The sequence below is a fragment of the Phlebotomus argentipes genome, unplaced genomic scaffold (assembly GCF_947086385.1).
Source record: "Phlebotomus argentipes unplaced genomic scaffold, Phlebotomus argentipes genome assembly contig_15, whole genome shotgun sequence".
In the NCBI taxonomy this organism is placed as follows: domain Eukaryota; kingdom Metazoa; phylum Arthropoda; class Insecta; order Diptera; family Psychodidae; genus Phlebotomus; species Phlebotomus argentipes.
Genome location: NW_026776181.1, coordinates 11,240,441 through 11,267,046, shown reverse-complemented (window position 1 = coordinate 11,267,046; position 26,606 = coordinate 11,240,441). Strand labels below are relative to the sequence as shown.

The 26,606-nt window shown below is 46.6% G+C and overlaps 6 protein-coding genes across 15 annotated transcripts; 4 read left to right on the top strand and 2 right to left on the bottom strand.

The window, feature by feature from the left end:
• Positions 1–3,322: 3,322 nt before the first annotated feature.
• Positions 3,323–14,441, top strand: LOC132261958 (adenylyl cyclase-associated protein 1). Of its 9 annotated transcripts, XM_059761034.1 has the most exons (9): positions 3,323–3,670; positions 5,351–5,815; positions 6,889–7,489; positions 8,014–8,189; positions 10,680–11,232; positions 11,671–12,203; positions 12,615–12,790; positions 13,497–13,847; positions 13,909–14,441. In XM_059761034.1, the coding sequence occupies exons 2-9, from the start codon at positions 5,566–5,568 to the stop codon at positions 13,990–13,992; spliced, it is 2,724 nt and encodes a 907-aa protein (XP_059617017.1). In that variant the 5' UTR covers positions 3,323–3,670; positions 5,351–5,565; the 3' UTR covers positions 13,993–14,441. The 9 variants fall into 9 exon arrangements, with proteins under 9 accessions (XP_059617017.1, XP_059617008.1, XP_059617014.1 ...); XM_059761025.1 differs by lacking the exons at positions 6,889–7,489; positions 8,014–8,189 and having other exon boundaries at positions 3,329–3,670; XM_059761031.1 differs by lacking the exons at positions 3,323–3,670; positions 5,351–5,815; positions 6,889–7,489; positions 8,014–8,189 and adding exons at positions 9,216–9,500; positions 10,210–10,369.
• A 79-nt stretch (positions 14,442–14,520) lies between these two features.
• On the bottom strand, positions 14,521–16,167 carry LOC132261959 (dolichyl-diphosphooligosaccharide--protein glycosyltransferase subunit 1). The gene is made up of 2 exons (XM_059761035.1): positions 15,243–16,167; positions 14,521–15,142 (listed from the first exon to the last, which is right to left on the bottom strand). The coding sequence occupies exons 1-2, from the start codon at positions 16,067–16,069 to the stop codon at positions 14,599–14,601; spliced, it is 1,371 nt and encodes a 456-aa protein (XP_059617018.1). The 5' UTR covers positions 16,070–16,167; the 3' UTR covers positions 14,521–14,598.
• A 253-nt stretch (positions 16,168–16,420) lies between these two features.
• On the top strand, positions 16,421–17,647 carry LOC132262786 (probable RNA-binding protein EIF1AD). The gene is made up of 2 exons (XM_059762198.1): positions 16,421–16,665; positions 16,729–17,647. The coding sequence occupies exon 2, from the start codon at positions 16,740–16,742 to the stop codon at positions 17,184–17,186; it is 447 nt and encodes a 148-aa protein (XP_059618181.1). The 5' UTR covers positions 16,421–16,665; positions 16,729–16,739; the 3' UTR covers positions 17,187–17,647.
• Positions 17,648–17,652: 5 nt separating this feature from the next.
• On the bottom strand, positions 17,653–20,337 carry LOC132262781 (centrosomal protein of 97 kDa). Of its 2 annotated transcripts, none has more exons than XM_059762193.1 (4): positions 20,233–20,337; positions 18,698–20,041; positions 18,396–18,633; positions 17,653–18,334 (listed from the first exon to the last, which is right to left on the bottom strand). In XM_059762193.1, the coding sequence occupies exons 1-4, from the start codon at positions 20,234–20,236 to the stop codon at positions 17,653–17,655; spliced, it is 2,268 nt and encodes a 755-aa protein (XP_059618176.1). In that variant the 5' UTR covers positions 20,237–20,337. The 2 variants fall into 2 exon arrangements, with proteins under 2 accessions (XP_059618176.1, XP_059618177.1); XM_059762194.1 differs by having other exon boundaries at positions 18,396–18,630.
• Positions 20,338–20,364: 27 nt separating this feature from the next.
• Positions 20,365–23,900, top strand: LOC132262780 (nonsense-mediated mRNA decay factor SMG8). Its single transcript, XM_059762192.1, has 3 exons — positions 20,365–20,587; positions 20,647–23,245; positions 23,790–23,900. The coding sequence occupies exons 1-2, from the start codon at positions 20,538–20,540 to the stop codon at positions 23,231–23,233; spliced, it is 2,637 nt and encodes an 878-aa protein (XP_059618175.1). The 5' UTR covers positions 20,365–20,537; the 3' UTR covers positions 23,234–23,245; positions 23,790–23,900.
• Positions 23,797–26,592, top strand: LOC132262782 (uncharacterized). The gene is made up of 4 exons (XM_059762195.1): positions 23,797–24,211; positions 24,280–24,571; positions 24,879–25,684; positions 25,739–26,592. The coding sequence occupies exons 1-4, from the start codon at positions 24,127–24,129 to the stop codon at positions 26,590–26,592; spliced, it is 2,037 nt and encodes a 678-aa protein (XP_059618178.1). The 5' UTR covers positions 23,797–24,126.
• The last annotated feature ends 14 nt before the right edge of the window (positions 26,593–26,606 follow it).

Sequence of the window (26,606 nt, the reverse complement as noted above, 5' to 3'; positions counted from 1 at the left end):
CGAATGTCACAATAAAAATAACCCTCCCAAGTGAGATTGTGATATTTTATCGTGCTTTTTTAGCGTGAATTTGTAGCATTTTGCCACATTTCTGAGTGCATTCGCCATCGGAAGACTTCCTTGGTTGTTGTGAGACTGCAGAAGAGAAGGTGAGTGGAGTATTTTCGCATGAAAATGGGATGTTTATGGCGGCGTCTCTGGACGGCGGAGGTCAAGTTCACTGGAGTTTTCTCACAGAGATTTCCTCAGTGGGAGGGCTTTTTCCCACTCGCGAGTGACCAATCTCAGCATTCCCAAGCGGCTCAGGCACTCTGGCGGTCAGAGCGTGGCTAAATTTATCGCGATGGTTGCGATGCGAGGGTGTGAGTCATGCGTGATGTCACTGATCGAGTGCTCGCTCTCCGGATGGGCAGGAACGGGCGGCGGAGAGCCCGGATGCAGAATGAGTGCAGATCGCGAGAGTGGCAGAACAGTTATTGCGAGATTTCACATGTTGGCGAGCACGAAATGCGCTCAGATTGCGCGAAGATGGCGAAGAAGGCACGAGAGTCTGTGTCACCTTCCAGGTCTTTGACCCACTTGGCCGCCTTCCCGGCCGCTGGAAGTGCATCGTCCACACGGCTGATCCTCTCCGGATTGCCCAGATTAGATCACATGAATCACCTGGCGATGGCGCTCAAGCCAAACTCGTTTCGCTATCACATCAGCTTTGCTACCATAAATGGCAAAGCGGCCTCAGTTTTTCCGTTTCTGGCTCTCGAGAGACAACTGTGCCGGGTCACGCAAGAAAGAATCACAAGATGATGCCGCAGATGCTACGTAAACATGGTGAATTGCCAGTGAAAACACTGGGGATGAATAAGAAACACAGGATGGAAGAGGGTTTGTTTTTCTTTTGGGAGAAAACTTGTTGATACACTCTTTTTGGGGAGTTTTTGGGATCCAGTGGAAAGGGAAGGTCATTCATGGGCTGGAGAGAGGCAATTTTTGTGAGACCACAGGAATTCCCACAAGAATATTGGTTATAAATTTATAGAATTCGACATCGTGGCATATAAACATTCCCAAAATATTCTGATGGAAATTTACAGACCAGTTTGACTTAACTCTTTGACGTCGTGAAGTTTCACCTAATTTTTGAGGTTTTCCCATGTATTTCAAAGATTTATTGAGATGTTATTAATCCGCATGAAAGGGTTAAAGTGAATAAAAAATTGAATTGAGAGAATAAATAAGATATATTTGTGTTGGCTAAAGAAAATTGTTTGAGAACACGAAGAAACTGATACTTTCTTCTGAAGCACACGACGTTCGAATGTGCGCGAGGTATTAGAGATTTAATATTAACGGATTCCGCGTGTGTTTTCTCTTTGTAATTCTATGTCTATATGATATTAAATAGTTCTGGTAGCAGAAATTCCAGTCTATTCGCGATGCGAATTTAATTTCGTCTCATATGTAATAGGTATATATAGGTTAAATTTTGAATGAACTTTGAAAGTAATTTTGTTGAAATTTACTCAGTGCGAAAGTAAGAAAATATATTATCCACATTTCCGGGGATTTTCTAGATTTGGTGTGATTTTCCACTGGGAATTCGTATAAATAAATTTGTTGAACAGAAATTCTGCTACTCTTGGGACAGTCGGCGAGATGAAATTTGTACTCTTTTCCGCCCACGATATAGAATGGGAAAACATGAGAGGAGTATTTTGTAATATTGGGGAAAACATATTTGCATGTTTCACCGGTTATGCAATTTTGGGGCGCAGAAGGTGGGATTATGGAGTTTTTATTCTGTACCGTGGAAATAGAGGACAAAGTGGTCTTAATCCTAGATAAAATTCGTGTGCGTGCAACAGAGGACTCATTCGGGGATTTGGGAAGGCGCTTCCTTTTTGGGGATTCACGGTGAAAAGGCTCATTTTCACAGGCAGAGAAGATTTTGCAGTTGAGGGTGTGAGAGAAAGTGTGCGTGATTTTAGGGTGTGGAAATGTGCCTCAAACGGCGCATGAGTTGCCGTATGCCAAATACTATTTGGACTACATCATCCCAACGAAGGAAGGCGCTCCAAAAAGAGTGTCTGTGCCGAGATGCTGGGCGATATGATAAAAATCTCGTACATTTGTCATCCCCTCTTTCGTTCATTTCTTTTTATCCTATTTATCACTTAGCTTTGCCAATCATATAATGTGCACACATTGATATTATTTTTAACTTGATGATGAGATTGTGGGTGAATAGCCTCTGGAACTGACATGGAATCTCTTGCGTGATCACAAAAGGAGATTATCCGCGTGAAAAGTCCCTTTCATCACAGCAAAAGTCGCCTCTTATTTGCCCTACAGCATGTCACAAACCGAATGCGTGGCGGTTCATGAGCACAGCGCGATTTTCGTGTGTATTAAAATATTAATCTCAGTAAACAATAATTTCAGAGGCATCATTCTGGCCCTATCTCGTTTGGAGTGGCTACACTGAGTTAGGAAAGTGTGAAAACACACCCAAAAATAAGTGTGACTAAAACACTAAAAGGAGAAATATGTTTCTTCAGATAATTTTTGTTGTTCAGCATGAAAAATCAACAAGAATTATCATTAAATTTTTAGTGGAAAATGAATAATGGCCAGTTAAATAGACAATAATTGTGGGTTTAAAGAAGCCCAACCCACTCAAAAGACCCGCCCATTTTCTACATATTTTCCATTATGGAACTAAAAGTGCCCTTTCGTCTAATGTCACATTTTGATGAATACAATTGCAAAAATAATAATAGGTTAGCAAAAGTTTGGCGTGAAGTGTGAATTGTGGAGCTTGAATGTGGGGCAACAGAGAGGGTGGAAATCCTCGTAGTATCCCTTAAAAGTTGGTGAGTATGTTCAATTCTGCGCAGTGTTGAGGAGCCACACACTCACCATTGATTGCTCCACACAATGAAATTGTATGAGCAAAAGAGCTGGAAAATAAGATGGAATTTTCTCCCCATTTTCCCTCTATTTATTTATTCAAGGTATTTCGGAGCCCGCAGTGTGGAGTGAATTCAGTGTGAAATTTTAGACTTTCCGTGTGTCAAAAATCACGAGCCCCAAAGCTTCCACTCCTTTTGAAGGGGAGGGGCAGAGAATAGATGAGCGAGCTGTGGTGGGAATGCGATGGCAAAGTGGAGGGTTTTTCCTCGGCTGTTGAGCTTTTCCATCCTTCCTCGTTCATCCAGTTTCGTGGCGTTCGTTGAACGTGGAGAACGCATTCCTGCAAGTGGGGCGAACCGTTGCAGGCGCTTGAAAAGGGGGGCGAATTTGGTAGAGCAACACTTGTTCTTCTTTAAAGTCTCGTTTGTCGCTTAAGCTTTAATTGCTGCCGAGCTCTTGGCTGCGGATAAGAGTGTGCGGTTTCTTGGCGGAATTTCATAGAGTGTGGCATAGGAAATACCACTTAAATGTAAATTTACAGGTTTCAATCAATCAAAGTTCGAATTTTGGAGGGAGCGAAAGTGATGTGAATTTGTGATAGATACGGAATCCAGTGACAAAGGACATTACGTACCTATTGGATTTTGGGAATTAGGGAGAGGTTTTCAATTGACGGTTTTGCTCGTGAGTTAATTGACTGTGATCACATTCACACTGTTGCCGATATGTTTGTCTTCTCACACCCTCAATTTGGACGAAGGTGAAGCAGCTTTACTTTTGGACCAAATATTGACGGAATTTTCTATGATACATTGAAAATGTAAATGCTGGGAGGATTTTGTCTGCTTCATGCAATTCGATATGTTCGATGGTGAATTAAGTCAAGTGAATGTAATTTATTATTCACACAAATTTCACCTCGGCGGATGCCTTAAGAAAATGGGGAGTGAGAACTCACCCAAGACATTGTCTTAGGGTTGGGAAAAGGCGAGGCCAGCAAATTATTTATGAGGTATTAATGTGGGATAACAAAGTGAATTAAATGTGGGGACGGATTTTATCAAATTGCCGGGCGAGTGCGACAGATGGATGATTAGGAGTGCGAAGGGCGGCTCAAATGTTCAAAAGATCTCGCCTCGAGTTTTCTAGTAGAAAATATGCTACAGTTGTGGAAAGTTTATCATTGTGGGGAAGGCACAAAATGAGGTTTAGGGTCTTGTTCCTGAGAAACTTTCGGATGAAAACATTAAAATCACATAATCATGATTGATGGGGTGGGATTTTGTGTAAGTAATGCCCACTATGAGCAAGAAAGATGGGTAAATTTTTAAAAATGTGCTTTTCGACCAAGCACTGACCTCAATTGAATTTGTCCATCTTTAATTTACTGCTATTGATTCATGTTGCCATGCCGAATCCGGTTGGAAATTTGGGCGCGGGAAACGCATTGAGGGATGTTTTTATTGATTTTTCACTCTCGCGCGCGTCCACCTTCTAAATATCCATGTGGAAATGTGATGCTTCTTCTTCATTCGCTCTTTCCGCACCGTGATAATGATGCCGGGCATAGAATTTCCGTAGATATTTCTTTCTCAATGCATAATCTTAGGGTAGAGTTTCATTTCCTTGTGGCGCGTCTGTGTGTATTTGTGAAACCTGTTGCCGGAGTCATGAAAGGGGTGATTTTCAGTAGCATCCTTTCGCATGCGAGTGAATTATTTGCAAATCGTGTGAAAGGAAATACTCAAATTTCCATGTAGTGTGAATATACGACACCCTGTTGGCACCTTTAATTCTTTAAGGACGACATGAGACGAAAGTATGGATTGACGATTGTTTTAGACTTCTAACTTCGAAAAAATCAATAGAACAAATGTGTTCCAATTGGTAGACTCATCACTTTGGTATGACATTTTCTGCCCAGAAAATGTTATTCTCTGGTCTCCCGACTGTAAAGGGTTAAGAAAATCTGCGGAACACGTGAAGATATTTGCGGAAGGTTGACATGGTGAAACCATTAAGAGGTTGAGAGGATTTTCCTTGAAATATCTCATTCCTGTGGGGAAAAATGGGACTACTTCACACAACAATTTAGACTTACTTTATTACTGGAAAATTCGTCTCTATCAACTTTAATGAGTTAATTTCCCATGAGATTCGCTCACAAACATATGTACATGAATATTTTCGTAATTTGTCTAATTGTATCGTGGTTTTTGTACTAAGTGTGGGTCAAATTTCCCAATCCCCGAGAAAAGCGGACGTGAGGCCTTTTTTTCTCTCTGGCCAGAGCAAAAGTTTGGACAACAAAATTGCTGAAGCAAACACAATTTTCCCAATTATTTTGCTATCTTCGATAAAGTAGAGAGGAAATGAGGGTGAAAATTGAGAAGACTCGTGCAGAGTGTGTTTGGCCTCTTCGCTGAATATATTAATGTAGAGCTCGACGAGCGAGAATTGGATGGAAGTGCGATGAAACCATAAATGATACTCCACAGAGTTTAATATACCAGTGAAAAGTGCAAAAAAGCTGCTGCTTGTTAAACTGTTATGGGTGGAGCGGGTGAGGTTGATGGCGTGGGGCTTGGGAAATTAATTAAGCTTGAATAAGTGCAAGGGTTCCTGACACAGCGATAACTCATCGACGGGTGCGCGATGTTTGCCAGTTGCTGTGGCTGTGGCAATCGCAAGGCCAGGTCAAAGGCACTGTCTACGGATGAGGAGGACTCATCTGGCTCTGAGGAGGTGAAGAAGGCAAATGGCGAGGAGAATAATGGAAAAATAAGCTCATTGGATGTGCCATGTGAGTCGCAACAATTGAGTAAGGATCCACAGGATGGAAATTTATTGAATGACGAGACGGAGAAAAGTGCCAAAGGATGCGAAGTTGACGAGGAAGGCAATGGTACGATTTGCTGTTATCACATTTCACCCTTGTATGTTATGACAGGGGGAGATAAATTACCCGATGATGTGGATATCGATTGCATATTTTATATATACAAATTCTTTTTCTCATTTCTTAAACTGATGTTTATGTCTCGTGTCTGTAAAGGGAACATTTTTTTTCTTGTTATAAAAAGATTTCTTTGGATAGGATTTGATTTTGTGGATGAAACAACTCTGTTTGTAATTTTTCTTTGGTTTTTTCGACAGAAAATTCCAGAATTTTAACACAATTTAATGTGAACGTTGTGCTAAAGTTGTCAAAATATTAGAGAAAATAAAATACCCATATTAAAAATTTAGTTCATTTGATTCATTCTTGATATTGTTGTACTTCTGAACAACCACTTAAAATTTAGACACGTAAATAATCAACTGTTTTATTTGTCTTATTCAACAATTTGAATTAATGGCACGATATATTCAACAGATCCTTAATGAAAACACGCGATGATTTTGCGAAAAATTCTGTGACAAGGACTCGATATAAATCGTCCTAAATACTTAACTACAGATTTGACCACAATGATTGATACTTTTTATCCCAGAAAGGGCGTGGTCCGAATCCAATACCATTAAGCTAAGCCGGTCGAAGGACAAATAACTACATTTCCACGCTAAAGTGCAATATTAGCAGCTATCACAAAGCGGAAATGCATGAGATTGAAATGAGAATACTTTCAGTGATATTGCGTATTCAATTTGATGTGCACTTCCCGATGAATAGTCCAGTAAAATCAAATGACTACTCAGTAATTTTTGCAATGGAAGTTGTTTTGTGACGCTAATTCGGAGAAATGTTAACGCAACGACATCACAACGTCCATGTTGAATTGTAATGATCTGGATTCTTTTCCACTGTTTTCTTTCCTCATTTTGGGATTTTATGTCCTTCAAGGTGTGTTTGTTTTATTTTCCTTCGGCATTAATCGCCTCTGAGTTTGGGATGAAATAATTTTTCTTCGTGGAAAAAGGTCTCAGTCATTTTTTATTATTAATTTCTCTCCATCCACGCGGCTCGCAATGGAACAGCGGACAAGGATGTGGGTGAGGTCGTGACAGAGGAATCGCCAGTGGCGCTGGAGCAGGTCGCCGAAGAGGCGGACAAGGAGGACGAAGAGGGAAAAAGGGAGGAGGAGGAGGAGAAGGATGACAGAGATGAGAAGATTGATGAGAGTTCAGACTCGGAGAGCGCCTCGCAGAGACAAAGGCATCGCAGTGATGCCAGCAATGTCACTGTGGAGGAATCAATTGTGATAAGATCGACAACCAGGAGCAGTTCTACGGAGGATCATGAGGAGTCCTCGACGTCCACAACGGTGACAAACAAGGAAATGAATCTGCACTGTCGAGGCAATGGTCACGGAAGTGACACGGGCGAGGAGATGTCCAGAAGCTGCCTATCTCGGCGCAGCTCCTCGAAGTCGTCCATCAAGAAGCGAGTGAACTACAACGCCAGCACGGAATTCATTCCGCCATCTGATCTCACGTCCATTAACGATGATGACGAGGTGTTCTCAGATTCCGTGCCCCCGCAACTGCCGAGGGGCGATATGTGTGCGCCCTACATGAAGAAGAGGGGCTCAATGCCGGGCCTCGTGGCGCTGCCGGATTGGTTCAACACTGACTATAGGTGGCTGACTTCAGAGGAATTTCCGGAATTGGCATGGATTTTGTGAGAGATTATCGAGAATGTCTAGAATTCTCACGAGGCTCTTCAAAGTCTGTCTTTGGATTTATTCCAATGTGAAATGCGACGGAAATCGAGCCAATTCTTGAGATTCTTCGTAAACGATTTTACAGCAAGGATTTGCAGAGGGGTTTGTCAACTTGAAAGCTCTTTCGTTGATAGAGATTTCATGCCTGTATAAAGAGATGTGAAGAAGTGTTTATTTTAAAGGAAGCTTTGAGTATTGGAAAAGGGTTGAAATCCTAGTTTTATCTTCATGGAAATGATGGAACCATTAGTGGCTATACTTTGCTGTCTGATTTTAAATTGACAAACCCTCAGCATTTCCTCGTGTAATCCCTTCTCAACCGAGAGAAGTTCCTCTGTACTGTGCGTGAGTCAAAGTAACGAGATTCTTCTCATTTTCCACCTTATTTTCAACCCCCTTTGGCATTGGGTGGCGTTCTTGGTGCGTCTGTGGGCTGCAGGGAGGAGGGCGGCGTTCAAGAGCCACCTGTTACGCCAATTGGTCGCGACGAATTGGCTCTGAAGAGGCACCGGTTCTTCTCTGAACTCCTCACGGCCGCCCAGGCGGCAGTTGAGCATCGGGTCCGCTTCGATCCGCTCGGACCGGACGTGGCGGACGACCTGGACGACGAGGAGGGTGAGACATATTGTTCCCTGAATGTGTTCTCTGTTCATCCTTTTATTTCACCTCTAAAAGAGATTGGTTTGCAACATTGTGCTTGCTAAACTGTACAACACACGCTCTTTTATTTACTATGAGCACTTTTATTTCCCTTCTATGTTGGATCATTTCGTGTCAACCGAAGCTGTGTTTTTTATGCTGTATTACTCAGTGAATGCAAAAAAATGCTCTCAGTCGCTCGTTCGAAGCGCTGAATATTCATTCGACAATGTGTGGTTGAGTATTAAAGTGGGGAGGAATTGGAGGATATTTTCCAGAACAAGTGGATTAGTTTTATGTCACGAGAAGGATGTATCTCTTGGAGTTTTATTATGCATGAAAGCTGCAATAAATTCGTCGGCTTAGTGCCTCAGTGGGTAAATTGTAGGGGAGTGTAGGATATTACTGTGGGCAAGATGAATTTGAGAAGGAAGACGAAGGATGTGTTGTGCAATTGAATTAGAGGGGTCAGAAAATCGTTAAGATACAAATTTTTGGATAAAACTTTCGATGTTGCCCAACATTTCTCTATTCATCTTCCGGAGGTCATAAAGTTAGAATATTCTCACTCAATGCTTTCTTGTGATATTTGAGGAAGTCTCGGGGGTTTCTTGAGTGTTTCCTGAGAAAATTCAGCGAGCTTTGATGTTACGACGCGTGTTCTATCACTGAAGAGCGAGATTGTTTGAATATTTGAAGACATGATTAACATTTCTGCATTGGAAGAAGGGTTGAGAGTGTACAGAATGTGGCATTTAAAGTGAATGAATGCCATACAAATCACATGGCAGTTGTATTGAAAATTCTAATGGGAAATTAATTAAGTCGATGTACAATTCAATAGATGATTGGCTGTATCCCATTGTCAGTGCGCGATCGGTTTGCAAATGGCGTGAGCGGAGAGTGAAAAAAGCGGTGATGATTAATTTGTGATCTTGGGTGACAATTTGAGTCAATTCTCTGGCCGGTGGACGTCTTTTGTCTCTCTGGCCACAGCCCAAAAAATTCTCTCGCAAGCCCATGAGTTCAGTTTATCTGCCGCTGTGTGTGCTCTCTGACGCTGATTCTGGCGGTGTGATTGGGATTTGCTGTCGCCGAAGACGCGTGAGGGTGATAAGAAGTGCGCGATATGATAAGGAATTGACTGTGCGACTTTTGTGCGGTGGTTTGTGGTCAACATTCGCCGGGTGAAGGTGTCTCGTGGGGAGTTTTACTGCCTAGTTTGTGCATTTTTGTCCACCACAGAAAAAGAGTGTGCGAGAAAGAGAGAAGTTGTGTTCTATATATGTAGGTAAAGAGACGCTCAAGAGTGATCATTTTCCAGTCACTTCACTGCAACTAATAACATCTTTGACTTGGCAATTCGTGGATTTGACTTGTGGAAGAGAGAAAAAAAATACAGAGTGTGGCTGTAAAGTTCTAACAAAGATCTCAATTTTTTCTTAAGTAAAATTTTGCTCTAGCATTCGTCTAAAGTGTAGTGAATGTGTTTCCTAATCTTACTTATAATCTATTTAAATTGTATTTTGAGTGCCACACCCTGTATTTTCGCGCAATTTGACAGAGAAATTTCCATAGATTCGCTTTGCATTAATATCTTTCATTCAGTCTCTCTTGGTTGCGGAATGGGAAATGTATTTCCCCCGAGGAAAATCCTCGTTTTGACGCTTTTTTCATCTTTAATTTATTCCCTCTTGCTGTGTGATCTCTGCATTTTTTATTCCTGCGGCATGCGATATAAAATATAAACGAAAAAGCGTGAGATTTTGAGGGAAAAAAGCTCATGCGAGATTGTGTGTTAATTTTATAATTAGAACGTTACACTTTTGCAAAAGACATGGTGAAAATGGATAAATTTAGAATGGATTAAAGAGTGTGCGAGAGAGAGAGAGTGAAATTGCCGGAGATTCATAGCAAGTGGCGAGGAATGTGACTTATTTTGCTCTGTGGAAATTTCTCCATTTGGTGGTCATTGTTTATCTGTGGTGGAGAAAAGAGGCACACAAAAACATATACACTTTTTTGGGTGATGGAAATGTTATGAGACATGGTGGAAAAGTGACTCTGTTGATGAACATTTCGAATGGGTCAGAGCTTGAGTGTGTGCTTTGGCCGAACATTAATAATCAATGATGTGAAGAACTGCGATAATCCAGGTAATTTTCACCTGATTTCTCCGCTGTGAAAATGCCGGAAAAATGGGGCTGAGAAGGATCACTTTTCATCCCACGCAATATTGAGTGATTTGAGGCATTTTGAAAGGGTGTGAACGTTTAATTGGGCCTCCCTTCGAGTTTGGGGAGCTTCTTTTGTATGCGCCATCGACGGTGTGCGTGAGGGAAAATTCAATTGTGGCTGATGTGGGTGGAAAAGTGCCTGAAGGATTTTTCTTTTCAGATATAATTACGCTCCTTTCCAGCTTGTTTTATTGAATTTCGCTGATTTTTCCTCTCTTCCTTTGCCTAGATTGCGATCCGAACGTGAAACCATCCACAGCGGCTGAACTAGAGGCTCTGATTGTGCGCCTGGAGAGAATTGTCGACCGTCTAGAGAGATCAGTGTCGGCTAAGGAGTTGGCCATTGTCAATCAGACGCTAGACGCTGTTAGAGGAAAGGCAGAAAGCGAGGATAACATCGAGAGGGCTGATTGCTATCTGAGCAAGGAAGAATCTCTGGACTTTGAACTTCCGCCGCCACCCACTCCGCCCCCAACAGCCACAGTCGCACACAATTTCGACACCCTCTCGGCGGATCTTGAACAGAGGATCAACAGTCTTGAGAGTGCTGTGGTGAGAAACGGCCATCAGGCGGAGGAAGAGAGAGAAGCGGACGTAATTCCGACTGTTGTGCAGCTAATTTCGAAGGAGGCGTCAAAGGAGGCGGTTAGCATGAGTGTTCAGGGATATGAGGACATCGTGGCGGGCAATGTGGCCCAATATGTGAAGCTGTCGCAGAAGATTGGCGGCGATGTGGCTGCCCAGGCGGAGCTCGTGAAGCAGGCATTCGACGCTCAATTGAAGTAAGTTGGATATTTATTGGAATTCTTCCGAGATTGCGTCACAGCATTAAACCGCAATTTGTTTATGGCTAAGTGAGCTTTCAAAGAGATGATTGAAACATTACTCATGCGCTTTTTGTTGGATCACTCGTACGAAAAGTGGCTGATAGTGACTGATTATTCGGAACTTTTTTCCGATAATATAATAATGAGAAGTTGTGATGATGTGTTGCATTTCATAAGAGCTCAAAGATGATCTCAATTGAGCTCTTAGAAGTTGAGTCATCTTGTTAATTGATCAGTTCGATTATCAGTTGTAATGAAGACGTAAAATGGCCAAAAGTTTTTCTAAAGCTGTATTATTTGTTTGTTCCAATAATTAAGCTAAGATATTGATAAAATGAATACACAAATGAAATGAAATGAGAAATCTAAAAATTCCTCTTTGTTCTATCGCAGGTACGTGACATTGGCCACGCAATCGTCTCAGCCGCCGCAGGATCGGCAAATGCAGCTCCTGCAGCCCACGTCTGAGCGTATTGCAGCCATCCAGGACTTCCGCGAGAAGCATAGGACGTCGTCCTTCTTCAACCACTTGTCCGCCATCAGCGAGAGCATCCCGGCGCTGGGCTGGGTGTGCGTGGCGCCCACGCCGGGGCCGCACGTGAAGGAGATGAACGATGCCGGGCAATTCTACACGAATCGTGTGCTGAAGGAGTGGCGTGAGAAGGACGCCACTCACGTGGAGTGGACGCGAGCCTGGATCCAGACGCTCGCGGATCTGCAGCAGTATATTAAACAGCACCACACCACTGGCTTGGTGTGGTCGGGCAAGGGTCCCGTGCCGAGCGGCGGATGCCCGCCTCCGCCACCGCCCGGCATGCCGCCACCGCCGCCAGTGATTCCGCTGGACGAGCTGAGCCTGTCCGGGGCCGGAGACGATCGCAGCGCGCTGTTTGCTGAGATCAATCGTGGCGAGGACATCACGAAGAGTGAGTGATGGATTAAGAAGCTGTAAACAAGCGCCAAAAGACAATTTCATTACGACGAGGGGGAATAATGAGTGCAAATTTGCTCATCATTTCCACTGTTTGGCACTTAATGCACAAACTTCTCGACACAGTCTCCGAATCTGTCGAGAAGTTTGTCATGAGGAGGGGCAAAATTACAGGAGAATACGTAATGAATTTGTCGGAAGATTGCATTTCTCTCATAGAAATTGTCTTCCTTCTTCACAGAATATCTTATTATCTTTTGTCTACACAGTGATTTACTTGGAGTTACAAGAGAAAGTTTTATTTTCCTACAACAAATCCAACATGGATGAAATGTTTGACTTTCCTTAATGTTTGGCTTTAGCCTGTGACGCAAGAGGAATTACTTGAGTGTTTATTTCTTTGCAGATTTGAAGAAAGTGAGTGCTGATATGCAGACGCACAAGAATCCGGGCCTGAGATCGGGTCCGGCACCATTTAAGGCACCCAAGAGCGTCACGGCGCCCGCTGGAGCCCCAAAAGCGGCCACGGATGCGTTTAACAAACCGCCAGTGTTTTCGCGTGACGGCAAAAAGTGGATTATTGTGAGTATGATTTGCGATAAGGACATCAAAGATGAGATCTTGTCAGTGTTTTATGGGAGTGTTTGTGTCACGAGCTCATCCCGCGTGTGCGCCTGGTCGTGACACACCTTCCTGGCTTGTTCCTGGGGCGATTCCCACTGGGGGAAAATTCAATTTGAGCCACTGTGTGTCCCATAAATACTCATCTGTGTGTGTGGGTTTTGCGGGCATGAACAGTGTGCAAGGAGTGGGTATTTAGCTACTAAATTGTGAAAGTGAGCTTTGCAAATTGCATACAGTACGGTTTGTGCCGTTTGTGCTCAAGGGAAGACAGAGAGAAATATGTTTGCAACAAGGTTTACAATTTAATTCGCAGCAAGTGGAAGAAATTATCAAGAGAGTCATTCGGTGTCTGTCTTGTCACTTAGAAATTGAATTGGAGTTCTGCAGACGAATTTATGGGGGTCGCCAAGAGTTGATTCGAGACACGCTTTCATTGCAATTTGAGTAAATTTCCTCACTATGTTGAGGCACGTGAGGAAATTTAGGGGAAAATGCTCTATTGCACTTCATTTAGCATAAAGCTGTTGAGCACGATTCGCAGTCATTTGCATAGAATTTTCAGTCCTTGTTCTGACTCATTATAAGTTAAAATCTCTCATCATACTTGATTGAAGTGACTGCTTAATGTGAAAGCTAATACGGCTTATCTTTACTTCTTCTGCAGGAGTACCAGAAGTCCAATCCTGGTCTCTTGATTGAGAATGCCGAGATGAACAACGTGGCCTACATGTTCCGGTGCCAAGACTCCACGTTGACTGTGAAGGGGAAGATCAATAGCGTTGTGATTGACTCGTGCAAGAAGTGCTCGATCCTCTTCGACTCGCTCGTGTCATCCGTGGAGTTTGTCAACTGCCAGAGCGTCCAGATGCAGGTGCTGGGCAAAGTGCCCACGATCTCCATCGATAAGACGGACGGCTGCCAAATGTATCTCTCCAACGAGTCGCTCGGCGTGGAGATCATCTCGTCCAAGTCGTCCGAGATGAATGTGCTGATTCCCAAAGGGAATGGCGACTACGTGAGTAGCAATGTGCAAACTGTGCCTGAATTTACATACTAATCTCAGTCTCCTTCCACAGACGGAGCAACCGATTCCGGAGCAGTTCAAGACGACTGTGAAAGGAAACTCCCTGAACACGGTGTGCGTGGAGAGTTTGGGCTAGATCCTTGCCACAACGCATCTTTTTCTACCAGTTTTACTCCTTTTTAGCACGTGAAGTTTTAGCGATAAAACACAACTTTTATCCATTCTCCCTATCCATCAATTTTTCTACACTGACACGATTTTATGAGAAAAAGAAAACTAGCAAAGGTCACAATTTATCTGCGAAATATTGATTTTCTCAGTAATTTTTCTTATCCTTTTCTTACAAGCTCACTCACTAAGAATAACATTGAGTTGGTGGGTGAAATTGTAATTTAAGTAATGCGACAGAGAGAGATGGATAAAACATTTATCGACTAGTAGATAGTTTAAAGTGCATTTTTTAAGTACTGCAACTAACAGTTTACAGTATTTTTACTTTGGTTTGTCCTCTTTTTTCTTTTTCCATTTGAGTTTGCCACTCATTATAAAACTTATCAAATAGCAAACAAGTATGTATTTATCCTTGAGAATAATTTGCTTCTTTTGTAAAATAAAGTTTTTTTTTTGACTACGAACTGAAGTGTGATTTATTGGAAAAAGCGCATTTTCTTCACACTCTTTATTGGACTCAAAAATGCCTCCAGATGAGAATGTTTCACAGAAATCACTGGACAAACTTGTTCTAATCCTTGTGGTGGTGCACGTCTTTTTCGCGTGAAATGGAGAAGTCGAGGCGCATCCAGATGATGACCAGCACGAAGAGGATCATGAAGAAGCCCACCACCAGCAGCGGCTCCTGCAGCATCATCACGCGCGAGAAGGTGTACTTGAGATTGAGGTCGCTGATGTGATTCTCCACGAGGTTGCGCTTCGTGAATGCCACCACGGGCCGCCCGAAGGTGTCGAGGTAGGTGTAGTGTAGGCTGTCGGCCAAGCGCGTGACGGAGTAGGGTGTGATGAGCTTGATGTTGCCGCTGCCCTCGGGCAGGATGATGCGCACCACGAGCTCGTCCACGGTCATGTCGTCGAAGATGTGATCCAGGGCGCGCATCTTCAGCAGGTAGTTCTCGCCTGAGGAGAAGAGGTACTCGAAAGAGGGCACATTGTAGCCGAGCGTGTAGTGAGTCTTCCAGCCGCCGAACAGCGGGAAGCGCGGCCGCAGATCCAGCTCAACAGAGTCCTTCAGCACGCGCATAGCCGAGGTGGAGATGTTGCCGTTCGTGTCTCTGCAAAGAAAGGCATTGCTTAGTTCTTGTCACATTGATTAGAGATGCGGAAGGAGATTAAAATTGAAGCCGCTTGAATTCATGTCTATCCAGTCTTTACCTGTAGTAAACGCCACTCGCGGAGGCGGGAAGGATGGTCTTGTAGGACTTCACGCTCGACTGTCCGCTTCGGGTGTCTTTCTGGAAGTCGTAGCGCGAAAAGGAGCCCTTCAGCACGGCCCCGGAGTGCATCATGTCGATGGTCTCCTCCACGGCGATGTTTCCCCAGTGCGACACTTCGATCGTCCTCTCGAGGCGTGTGACAGTGAGGAAGGGCGAGTGGTTCTCGTAGTGCACTGCCAACTCGTCCTCCGCGAAGGGCGCAATGTTGTCGTACGGCCCATACGTGAGGATGGTATCGGCCAGCGAGACGGGCTTCGCTTGCGTGTAGGACTCGATATTGCGGCTGGCCAGATGCACGGCCGTCTTCTGAGAGAGCGTCTTGTATGGACTGTAGAAGTACAGGTTGCCGAAGTAGCGCACAAGCTGCTTGTCCGACTGTGCGATCTGAGTGGGATAAGGCTGCAGCAGCTTCGAGAACACCGTCTCGATGTAGATCACCGGATTGGCCGAGGGAGTCGCCAGTGCGATCCGGAAGGACACTCCATACTTTGTCTTCGTGTCGCTCAGCTTCAGTTCCTTCTTTGTTGCATCCTTGGCAGAGATGTAGGCCAGGTGCTCAGCATCGCGTTCAGGCACCACAAAGGTGTAGAGATTGATGTTCTTCTTGGATTTCGCCTCCAGAGTTATCTTGTATGAGATCTTCACCAACTGAGAGATCACATCAATTGTCCTGTCCACGTGCTTGTTCTCAATTTCCACGTCGATGGCCGCGTGGGTGACGAGAAGAGTGCCTAGGAAGAGGAATGAGCACAACAGAACACGCATTTTGCAGGATTTTCACACGTTTTTAGGGAAAAACTACGCCCGCAAAGCCGGAAAATATGACACGACACCACACGCGTGACGTTTTCATTGGTGCCCTCAAGCGCCGGGTGCTGCCACCTTCCGGGAAAAAACCTCTCCCGTTTGGCTGTAAAAAGAATTTTAGTGGATTTATTCGATTTATCCTTATCAATTAACACGATTAATACACAAAAAGATAGGGCAGAACTTTTATTGCATAGCTGCCATTGAAGGAAATCTGAAAACGCGTTGGGTGATTTTGATAATAAAAACAGTTGAATCGGTTCAGTTCATATCAATGACGTCATCATGAACATCAATCATCGTCAAAACAAATAGCTGTCAAACTCACGCCGGCGGATTTTCTGTTTTCTTAACAAAAATCTCATTTTCCAAGTGTTATTCTGAAGAATTTTGCTAAATACACCTGCAAAGAACTTTCTCGAAGCTCACGCAGCAAAGTCATATTGATATTCGGAGAATTATCAAGATAAATCCATCAAAACAATATCTTGCTGAAACCACGTTGTTTTCCCCGAAGAAATTTCATTTCGCTTCCTATCAAGCAACGGATTAAGGTGAGAATCTCCTCCAGAATGACAGTGCAGAATCTTTTCTACTAGTCTGTTTTCATATTTTAGTCGATCCAATCATGTCTCGGACGACAAAGCGAAAGCACGTCATGAGGGAGTTTCTAATGGACAACTTCGACCTGCCCTCGGAGAATCAGACAATTGTGAGGGTGGTGCAGTCGCGAGGGAATTACCTGTTCGACGTGGAGAGCCCAGGAGATGAGGAGAACTTCCTAGTGTCAATGCCGACAAAGTTCCGGAAGAATATGTGGGTGAAGCGAGGGGATTTCCTGCTGGTGGAGCCCATCGAGGAGGGCAACAAGGTGAAGGCGGAGATCGTGAAGATCCTCACGCCGGAGCACATCAAAGAGTTTACAAAGGCCAATGTGTGGCCGAAGAAGTTCACATCGAAGCGACCGCTGGAGAGTGAAGAGCCAGAAGCTGACTTCAGCCTGTCTGAGAATCCCAACAGAAGAAGGCCGGATTTGTGCGAAGCAGAATCGTCAAGCGAGACTGACTCAGATTGAGAAATGTGTCTTCCGGAATGCATTGAATTTTATTTGAAAACTTCTCAATATAATACATATACTTATATAAGTTAATCACTTTATAAAGAGATAAGTTGTAAATCGTAAAGCACATTTTATCTCAATCTCTGCCCATGCGTGCATTTTTCACATTTTGCGCTGTGAATTGATCTCTGAAAGTCTGAAATTTGCTCGAATTCTCTTGAATCTCTCCCTTTGAGAGCTGTTGTGGGAATCAATATGAAAAGGGAATTTCTTCTGACCTAAACTCTTTGACGAATCTCTCTACTCAGCTACACAGCTAATTGGCTAGAACTGAAAACACCCGGCGTCTTGGACGCCCTTGACACTATTCCGGGAAAAGGAGGGAAACTTGAGGACACTGAAAGCCTACAATTCTACACTGGGGGAAAAATCTGGGAGAGGTCATGCTAAACGGTGGGGAGTGAGGATGAGGTTGAGAGCTTTAATCTTTGGTCTCCTCCACGTGCGCCACGTCTTTCGCCTCCACGGCGTCCGGAATGTCCTCCTCGAGCGCCTCCACGGCCGCATTGGAAGTTTCTGGCGTCTCCAGAGGCAGTGTCGATGGCCTGGACACCCGCTGCTGCTGTCCGCCAAAGGGAAATGGAGGGTTCTCCACCTGTGGCGTGTGCACTGCCACAATCTCCGTCTGTGTGCCCGAGCAGTCCCTCTTGTCTGCCGCCTGGACACTGCCCTGGGGCAAATTGCAGAACATCGTCATGCAGTTCAGGATGTCCTTCATGCTGCCCTGCAACTGCTGCACCTGACTCGTCAGCATGGAGCACGTCTTGGCCAGATCCTGCACCACCGCCGCGCCCTCGTCGCCCGCAGATCCGCTCCCTGAAGGACCCTGCATTGTCGACACCTTCTTCCATAGCGCACTGATCGCCTGCATCTGCAGCTGTTGGATCTTGCGCTCGTTCTCCAGCGCCTCCTTCGTCACTTCCATGTCGCTGGTCAACTTCTTGATGTAATCTTGCGTGCGCTTCCGCTGCAGCTTCTCCGCCACACTCTTCGTCCGCTTTCGGGCGCGATAGCCTCGCCACAGCTTCTGGATTATTATGGCTGACGTCTCCGTCTCCTTTGTGGGCGCCACAATGACGGGCGGCCGCGGCTGCTGAGTGGCTCTGAATAGGTAAAAAAAAATCAGAATAACATGAAGACAAGGTCTGTCCAGAAGACACTCACCTCTCAGCGGCTTTGTTGCGAATAGTCTTCAGCTTGTCCAGGTTGATGTGATCACTGTCCTCATCCGAACTCACAGTGCTACTATTTTCCGCCGGCAGATTCACAATGGTTCCCACTTTGGTCTTCACCTCTTGACCCTGTTTTCCGGCCGTCTTCCTCGGACTCAGCACCGGGGATCTCTCATTCCTCCGCATGTGCGGACTTCCCTTGCCCATTTTCGGAGAAGCTGCCTTGTCTGCTGAACAACGAGTGAAAAGGGTTACTGAGATTTAGTGGGTTTTTCGCTCAGAGGCGGAAGTTACCTTTGGTCTTGCTGGAGAACTTCGCATTTGTGGGCTGCAGGATGACCTTCTGCACGATCTGGGTGGATGGGAAGCAGTCTGGGCTCATGAGGGACTCGGGCACGGGCATCATCTTACTGGCGGCGGCCAGAGGACCCGCCGGCTGCCCGTTGAACACCGACCGGGAGTTCTCCGTGTTGCGCACGTTGTTGCTGAGGACTTGCGGATCGAGGCTCTGCGTCATGAGGCTGTCGTTCTTGATGTTCTCAATGAGGGACGTGGTCATCTGCAGCAGCTGATTAGTGGTGGGGTCGCCAGGAGTGGCGGTTGTTGTGTTGCCATGGTAGCTATTGGACATGGAGTCCGGGGAGCCTTGACGTGTAAGCCGAGAATTAAACCGCGGGCTCTGAATACGACTCGAAACCCCCTTTCGGCGTCCCGCGGGAGAATTGCTACTGGAGTGCTCATTGCTGGAGATTTCCTCAGCGAGCTGGCGCTGGTGCTGCTGTGCTTTGCTCAGGATCAGCCGCAGTTTCCTCTCCTTCTCACTTTCGAGCGTCTCGCCGGACAGCGGACAGACGCTGGCCAGGTAGCGCACGAGGTTTCCCTGCTCTCCCACGCGGAACTGCCTGCCGCGGCCCTGGCTGTACAGCCACTCCGCCTTCAGACTCTCAATGGGCGTCACCACAAAGCCGTCGATCAGCTTCACGCTCATGCACCAATTGAGGACAAAGGGGCGGTAGTCGAAGCCCACAGCGCTGCCGGTCATCTGCACACACGGATTATCCGAAATGCTGATGCTGTGCAGATTGCAGAGCCCAGACAATGTGGAAATCTCACTGAGGTCGCTAATGTTGTTCTTGGCCAGCGTGAGCGTCTCCAGACTCACTGGAAGGTACTTGTCGCATTGGCGAAGGTGCGAGATTCTGTTGCCATTTAAGAACAATTCCTTCAAGTTCTTCAGGAAGGACGCATCCGAGATGCTGCCAATGCTGTTCTCCGCCAGGTTGAGGTGCTCAAGTCGCGTGTTGGTGTTCAGATGTTCAATGGTCTTGATGTGATTTCCCTGAAGATTGAGGTGCGTCAACTGCGCAAGCTCCTTGAGACCCTCAATTGTCAGGATGCCATTGTAGGATAGATTCAACTCTCGCAGGCAATGCAGCCGACACACGCCGTACATTCGCAGCAATTGGTTTCGGCACAGCGACAGCCTCTCAATCTTGAGATACGAATCAATGTTGTCGATCTTCTGCAGTTCATTGTCGTCCAGGATGAGGTGTCTCACTAGCTGTGCGTCCTCCTGCTTCGGCACCTTCTTCAGGGACTTCTTGGACAAGTCCAGCACCCCACGATTGTCCTCGGCATCTGCAAAGCCCAGAAATTGCACTTAATGTATAGAAAACAAGCCCTCAAGTGTCAAAAGGAGTGCAAGGAAGAGTCCTTCCGGAGGCGCCTCGAAAACACTCCCATATGATCATTTCGGGCACACTTCCACACTCCTCTGAACCCAAGAGAGGATTCTAGTGTGATTGGGCACAAGTTTAGAGTGTTCTTACCCATGAATGAGCCGTTATTTCTTGATTTCTGGCCACAAATTTTATCAACAAACTCTCCTCCTCACCAGAAAACTGACAGCTAACAATGGAAGGGGCAATTATGGTGGAATAAAAGCGGGGAAATATCCATAATTCCCCTCTGGCGGGAAAAAGTACTGTCACTTCAGTTGCATCATAACCTGAATTTTGTGTTTTTCTGCGACGTGTTGTTCCAGGATTAGGAAAAATCCCCATTTAGAAGATCTCCCAGCGTATTTACCGGAGTTTCTCTCGGAAAATCCCTTAAGGAGTGTCTGAGGATCAAAATGGTGGTGCTGCAGCAGTGTGTTTACCCAAATATTGGGCAGAAATTGAGGTAAAACTGTGCTTAGAGTTTGACAAGCAGGATCTGAAGAATTGGGAATTGTTTTCCAGTGAAATGGTCTTCTGCGATGAGAAAACCTACGTCATCGTGGGAGTGATTGGGAAATCTTCAGCACCACACTGCAATAAGATGGAGATCTTTAAGAATCTTTCGGAATATCCGAGCCTGGCTGAGAAGATCCTCCTTGATGGTGGACAGGAGGGCCGAATTACATTCTACGTGGACAACAGCAATCACATAATATATCTACACTTCGAGACCACCTACGATAATGGAGTTATGATGAAGATGCTGGAGGAAGAGGAGGATTACGAGCACTTCGTTAATTTCTCCACGCACATCCGGACAAGATTCGGCCGGATGCTGCTGTTCGCCAGTCAAGTGTGCCACATAGTTGTGCTGGTGGAGACTCAGAGTGACTTCGACAGGACGTACTTGGGTCTGTTCAGGAGCCTGAAGGTCATTCGGGAGAAATACGTGCTGAAGTTTTTACCCAAGTTCTTGAAGAACTCCACTGCTGGGGGCATTTTGGGCAAGGAAGGTCGATTGTGCTCACCCAGGTTCATCTTCTTTTTTGAGCATTGCCCCGGAGGATGCGAGGATGATTCGGAAAAACTGCGCAGGATGGAATTTGAGATGGAGGACGACATCTATAAGATGCTGAGAAATGATTTTATTATCATGAATAATAGTGGAAATTCGCTGTTTTCGATTCCAAGGAACAAGAGATTCGTCTTTATCAATACTGACAGAGAGATTCATTCGGATCCCACTGTGGATGCCTTGAATCTTCTCATGGAGTGCTTAAACAAGCCTACAGGGAGGAATTCGGCAGGAAGGGAGGATGAATTCGACTCCATCAGGCCTTTTAGAGGGTTTGCAAAGCCCTTAAGTGCCTATGGACAAGACACAGAGAAGAATTCGCCCAGGAACTTCATGAATTTGATTAAAGAGCATGTTCAGGAGGCGTTGAGAGTGGGATTTGACGATAGCATGGCGAAATTCAGAGGGAAGAGTCACTTTGCGGCTCCCACGGCAAAAGCGTGGCTGGAAACCTTCAAGTTGCTGCACAAGATCTTCCTTGAGAACCCAGACAGTCCATGCTTTGAGGCCAATGATACGGATTACAAGTCGTATCTGGAGAATTTTACACGAATCATGGACATTGATGAGCGATTCTTCGCCGAGTGTACAGAAGATGGCTTGGAGTTTGCCACTCTGCACTATCACGAACTCCTGCCGCATCACTACAGCCGACCTTTTCACGAGCAGAAGTTGCGCCAGAGCGTGGAGCTGTTCAGGAAGTACGCCAGGGGCCCCAGGAAGGAGGAATGCGAGGCAAAGTTGCGGGAAGTTTGCGAGGCGACATGGTTGTCAAAGCAGCAATGTGAAGCGCCGAGTTTAAGTGGAAATCCCTGCACTCTGGCCAAGCACACGGTCACAGATCCCACGCAGCACTCCAGTGGCGTTGTCTATGTATCCACCTGCAACTGTGGCAGGACGCAGGGACGACGCGAAGATCCGTACACGACCAAGCAAGCCAATTATGACTTCTATCAACTCCTGGCTGCGAACTGTTCGGGTTGTCTCAAGGCTGAGAAGTTCATCTTCCCCATCTTCGAGCCTTCGGGCGTGGATTTCCGGGCTGCTGAGGTGGTGCATGATGATTTGGGCGAACTGTACTCACAAGATTCCAGCAATGCCGCCACTCAACTCACGCACAGTCACACGGATCTCAGTTTGAAGACACTGGACGATAAGATGTCGCCGGAGAAGAGGAAATCGCCCGAAGACGTGCAGGAGATCGTGGTGAAGGTGGGCGAGAGTCCTGAGAAGGTCATGCGACAACACTCCACCACTGAGTATCTCCCGGGAATGATTCACACACAGAGTTTATCTGGATTGCTGCCGCAATTCCCTAGTTGGTCTCTAGTCTGCATCGGTCCGAGCTCGATCTATAGCCACATCTCCGGACTGCCCGAACACACACAATCTGGCTTCCTCTCGGGGGCCAATTTTCTCATTCCCTGGGACGTACACGTGCGTCTGGAGCACTCAACCTCCTGGGCGGCGTACTACGAGAAGAACCGTCCGAGAAAGCGCAACAAGCATCAATCAGGCGACGTTGGAACTGTCTTCCAGCTGAAGATCTTCGTGGGCTGCGAATACGAATGCCCGCGCGGACATCGCTTCATTATGGCGTCTCCGGATAAGATTCTGCGCGGCGGCGGAGGCTCTCTGGCCAAGGACAGCGGCAGGAAAGTGGTGTATAACGATATGCCACTCTACTTCCCCTGTCCGTGCCGAGCGGGGAAATCCCTCACGGCGCAGCTAATGCGAGTGCATGTGGTGACGCCCAAGGCGCCGGTGAATGTGAACCTGGAGCCACGCGTGAGGATTGGCGCGCGGGGCAGCGGCACCACCTTCACGGCTGGTCTGTCAGAGCCAGCGAAACTCAGCCAGAGCACTTACTGGATCCTGCGACTGCCGTACATCTATCAAGGCGACGACGGGCCCATCTGTCCGCCGCCGGAGGTCAGCTCTACTGGCGCCAGCGTCCACGGCTGCCTCCTGGCCGGCATGTACGGAGTGACGGAAACAGAGGCCGCAGACGGTGACTCGTCAATCGTTATCTAAACCTTTAAAACTGTGAGTAATCTGTCTGAATTCCATCAACTTTCTTTGGCTTTGGCGATAAAGATGTTTTCCAAAGGTCGTCCAGTTGTCTGGTTGTCGGTCTGTTTTTTTTTTGCAATCGCTGAACTTTGAATTTATACAATTTAGAATTGAAACTTTGAGAAATGAACTCTTTTAACCGTTGAGTTAAGTGCGAGGCATCGGGAGAGGATAAAAGTAGAAAGTGCAGTGGCCAAAGTGACCCACTGTCCTCTATCACTCTTTTTACTGTAAAATTTGGGAGATTGCTTATCGGAGCGAGAATTTACTAGAGGCCAAAGGCTCTTATCAGTGATTTTTGACGATCACTTCACTTGACCACATGACGTCACTTTTGCTCCGTTATCAGTTTGTCTTGTCTATCGCCAATGCGTGTGTGCGTTTTGAATAGTCTGATGATCGATTGATCTTGCATCACATTGGAATTGTGGGAAGATTTAAATCATCTTGGAGAGGCCACTTTGAGGTCACTAATAAATCGTGTTTTTTCCCACTTTCCGATCTAATTTCCTTGCAGATCTTCGCTCTCCATTGAGCACTTGAGCGAGTGTGGACGCCTTCGCCCAGGCTGTGCATCTGTGTGCGGATCCGGCCGGCAAACAAAGCAAAGTCCACGCTGTCCAGACAATGGGCAGTTCCCACAAGGCAAGACTGAGACTTTCTCGGGAGAAAGTTACATAAGACGAGGCCGAGTGATAAGCGCTCGGGCCGCGGGTCAGCGAGATGATGACTGCTGTGCGTGCGACCGGGAGGGACTGAGCTCAGGAGTTCTGCTGCGACAGGCTCGAGTGTCGGACGCCCGGCGACGCGAGTGTGAACTGAGAAGTGCGTGTGAACGGAAGACGTGGTCCCTCATGGGGATTGTTTCGGTGTGCAAGAGTCTGTGGATCTTCAGTGCGGCGTGCTGCCTCGTGCCCGTTATTCTCGTTTGGTATCCGTGTGAGTGCTCTCTCTCTTTCCTCCACAAATCGCTCCTTAGCTAACCCGGATTTGGTGGCGAAACACAGTCGTTTCAGTGGCACGTCGCGTGTGGCTGACTCTGCTGAAATGGCAGTATCCCAGGCTCGCGTTCTCGCCCACGAACACCGTGCGCAGCATTGCGGACACCACGAGGAATCCGGGCATCCTGCACATCGTCCTCCAGGTGGCTGGCGAGGCGTGGGACGCGGAGACCATCCGCAGGCGCATGTTTGAGCATGTGCTGGACAGGAGGAACAAGGATGGATCGCTCGCCTTCCCCTTCATGAAGTGCACCCTGCACTGCCGCTGGGGACACTATGCCTGGGCGGACGATGGCAGGTGAGTCACAGGCCCAGGCGGCACTTCTTCTGTGTTTTACTGCAAATTGGAGGGAAAAATATTTTTGTTAGTTTTGGAGATAATAATCAAAATGTGGGGTTTTTGCTTATGTTTAGTTTAGGACCACAATTTATCTCAACAAGGTATTTGACTTCTTTAGTCAGCGCATTGTTATTTGAATGTGTTTATTTTGTACTTAATCATATGCAAGAGATTTGGCACAGGCAATAAAGATATGCAAAATTGCATTTACATGTAAAAAGAAAACGATTTCCCGTGGTCTAACTGCTTCTTTTTCCCCTTGCAGCGACTTTGATATTGAGAATCATGTGATCTACAGCCAGGAGGGCTACAGAGGACGTCCCGTGACGGATGCCAATGTCCAGTTGTACATGAGCGAGCAGACGTCCAAGTTTCTTCCACTCAATCTGCCGCCATGGCAGATAATCGTGGTGCCCATTTACCAGCCTCAGCGGCCGCATTCCAGCGTGTGTGAGAATCCAGTGCCATGCATGGATCACTACTACATCCTGCTGCGCTTCCACCACTTGCTGCTGTCGGACATGCCCAACATCCGCATCTGCGACCTGTTGCTGGTGGAGAGCGGCAAGCCGGCGGTCGTGGAGGAGAAACTGGACGAGGAAATGGATCTGCCGTTCAGCAATCTCGTGGCGCCGCCAGATAGCATCCTGGAATTGTACTCGAGGGTCAGAGTGGCCATCACAAATCGCTGGAATGAGTTCATTTACCGCCACGATCCACTAGAATCTCCAGATGGGCTGAAGAAGCAAGTGAAAGAGTTGCCACACCTGATGTCGCTCATCCTGATAGCCGGTGTGTGTGTCTTGAGTGATTTCTGGCGAGGATATCACGCCATCAGGGCGCATCCCTCGGAGAAGTTCAGGTACTTCATGAGCTTAGTGAGACGCGAGGTGAGGAGGAGGAATCTCTCGTGGGAAATCGTGGCAGATTGCGTGCTGGACGCTGTAGATCCCGTAGCAATCACCAGGAGAGTGGTGAAAGGATTCTTCTGGCTTATCGGCAAGGCCATTGTCATCATCCCGCTGGCTGTGGTTAGGGAATGCATGGCTATTCGGTGTTGTCTTTTCCTGGGTAAGTTCTGAAATTTCTTTCGATGAATTGTGGCTAATGTTTCTTATCCTGCAGGACACTGTGGCTATCCGAACACCATCATTGGATTCTTCTTTGAGTTCATCCCTCTGGTTTGGGCTGCTCTCTGGGAGATTTTCGAAGCTCTTCGGCTGATTGTCATTGCTCCGATGTGTTTGTACGAGAGTCTAATTGCTGGAAGTCGCGGGAATCGCCATGGCATCCAAACGGCCACGATTTGTGGGAGGAAAGTGATCTCCTGGTCGGATAGTGTGGACAAGAAGGAGATTAAGGGCGCTGCCAAGCGAGCTGGAGCTACTGAGGCGGAAATCTCCCTGACAATGCTGGCTGCTGCCATTGGCGATGCCTTGGAGGACTTTGCAGACACCCCAGTGCCTCGGGCGGTGGATATATCCGCGCGGAGTGTTCACCAGGACTGTCTGATGGGCAGGATGTCGCGATCGTATGGTGTGGATGGAGTGATTTGTCTACCCCTGCCTTTAGGGAATGGCAAGATGGACCACGTGACGGCAATGAGGAGGGCTCTGCACGAGGCCCGGCGAACAAACATCGCTCTGTACACGATCACAGGCATTGAGACGAGGCGAACGGTGATGACGAATGTGTTTACGTGGATGTGGATTAAGCTGCTGACCAACTACCTGTCGAAGAAGTTTTGTATCACCGTGACGGACACTGTGGAAAATACCACGAGACGCTACAGGACGCTCTGGGGCCATCCGGTCATCGACATGATCTACTTCCGCCCACCCATGTCCAACACATCTCTCTCGCTGACTATCCAGAAGTTCGGCACACACGTGCGGCTGGGCGTGATCGCCGATGCTGAACTCACGCCGTGTCATGTGGAGATTGCGCGCTCCTGGACAAACTACATGAGACAGTTTTGATTAATGAAAGTTCA

Excerpts from the sequence above, each read along its gene's own strand:
- LOC132261958 (XM_059761034.1), top strand. The coding sequence starts at position 5,566 with ATGTTTGCCAGTTGCTGTGGCTGTGGCAATCGCAAGGCCAGGTCAAAG. Across the intron at positions 7,490-8,013 it reads TGGTTCAACACTGACTATAG|GGAGGAGGGCGGCGTTCAAG; the intron begins GTGGCTGACTTC and ends TGTGGGCTGCAG. Across the intron at positions 8,190-10,679 it reads CGACCTGGACGACGAGGAGG|ATTGCGATCCGAACGTGAAA; the intron begins GTGAGACATATT and ends TCCTTTGCCTAG.
- LOC132262781 (XM_059762193.1), bottom strand. Across the intron at positions 18,634-18,697 it reads GTTCTCCAGCAAGACCAAAG|CAGACAAGGCAGCTTCTCCG; the intron begins GTAACTTCCGCC and ends CTCGTTGTTCAG. Across the intron at positions 18,335-18,395 it reads CGCAACAAAGCCGCTGAGAG|AGCCACTCAGCAGCCGCGGC; the intron begins GTGAGTGTCTTC and ends TTACCTATTCAG.
- LOC132262780 (XM_059762192.1), top strand. The coding sequence starts at position 20,538 with ATGGTGGTGCTGCAGCAGTGTGTTTACCCAAATATTGGGCAGAAATTG. Across the intron at positions 20,588-20,646 it reads AATATTGGGCAGAAATTGAG|TGAAATGGTCTTCTGCGATG; the intron begins GTAAAACTGTGC and ends ATTGTTTTCCAG.
- LOC132262786 (XM_059762198.1), top strand. The coding sequence starts at position 16,740 with ATGTCTCGGACGACAAAGCGAAAGCACGTCATGAGGGAGTTTCTAATG.
- LOC132261959 (XM_059761035.1), bottom strand. The coding sequence starts at position 16,069 with ATGCGTGTTCTGTTGTGCTCATTCCTCTTCCTAGGCACTCTTCTCGTC. Across the intron at positions 15,143-15,242 it reads GCGAGTGGCGTTTACTACAG|AGACACGAACGGCAACATCT; the intron begins GTAAAGACTGGA and ends CTTTCTTTGCAG.
- LOC132262782 (XM_059762195.1), top strand. The coding sequence starts at position 24,127 with ATGGGGATTGTTTCGGTGTGCAAGAGTCTGTGGATCTTCAGTGCGGCG. Across the intron at positions 24,212-24,279 it reads TATTCTCGTTTGGTATCCGT|TCGTTTCAGTGGCACGTCGC; the intron begins GTGAGTGCTCTC and ends GGCGAAACACAG. Across the intron at positions 24,572-24,878 it reads GCCTGGGCGGACGATGGCAG|CGACTTTGATATTGAGAATC; the intron begins GTGAGTCACAGG and ends TTCCCCTTGCAG.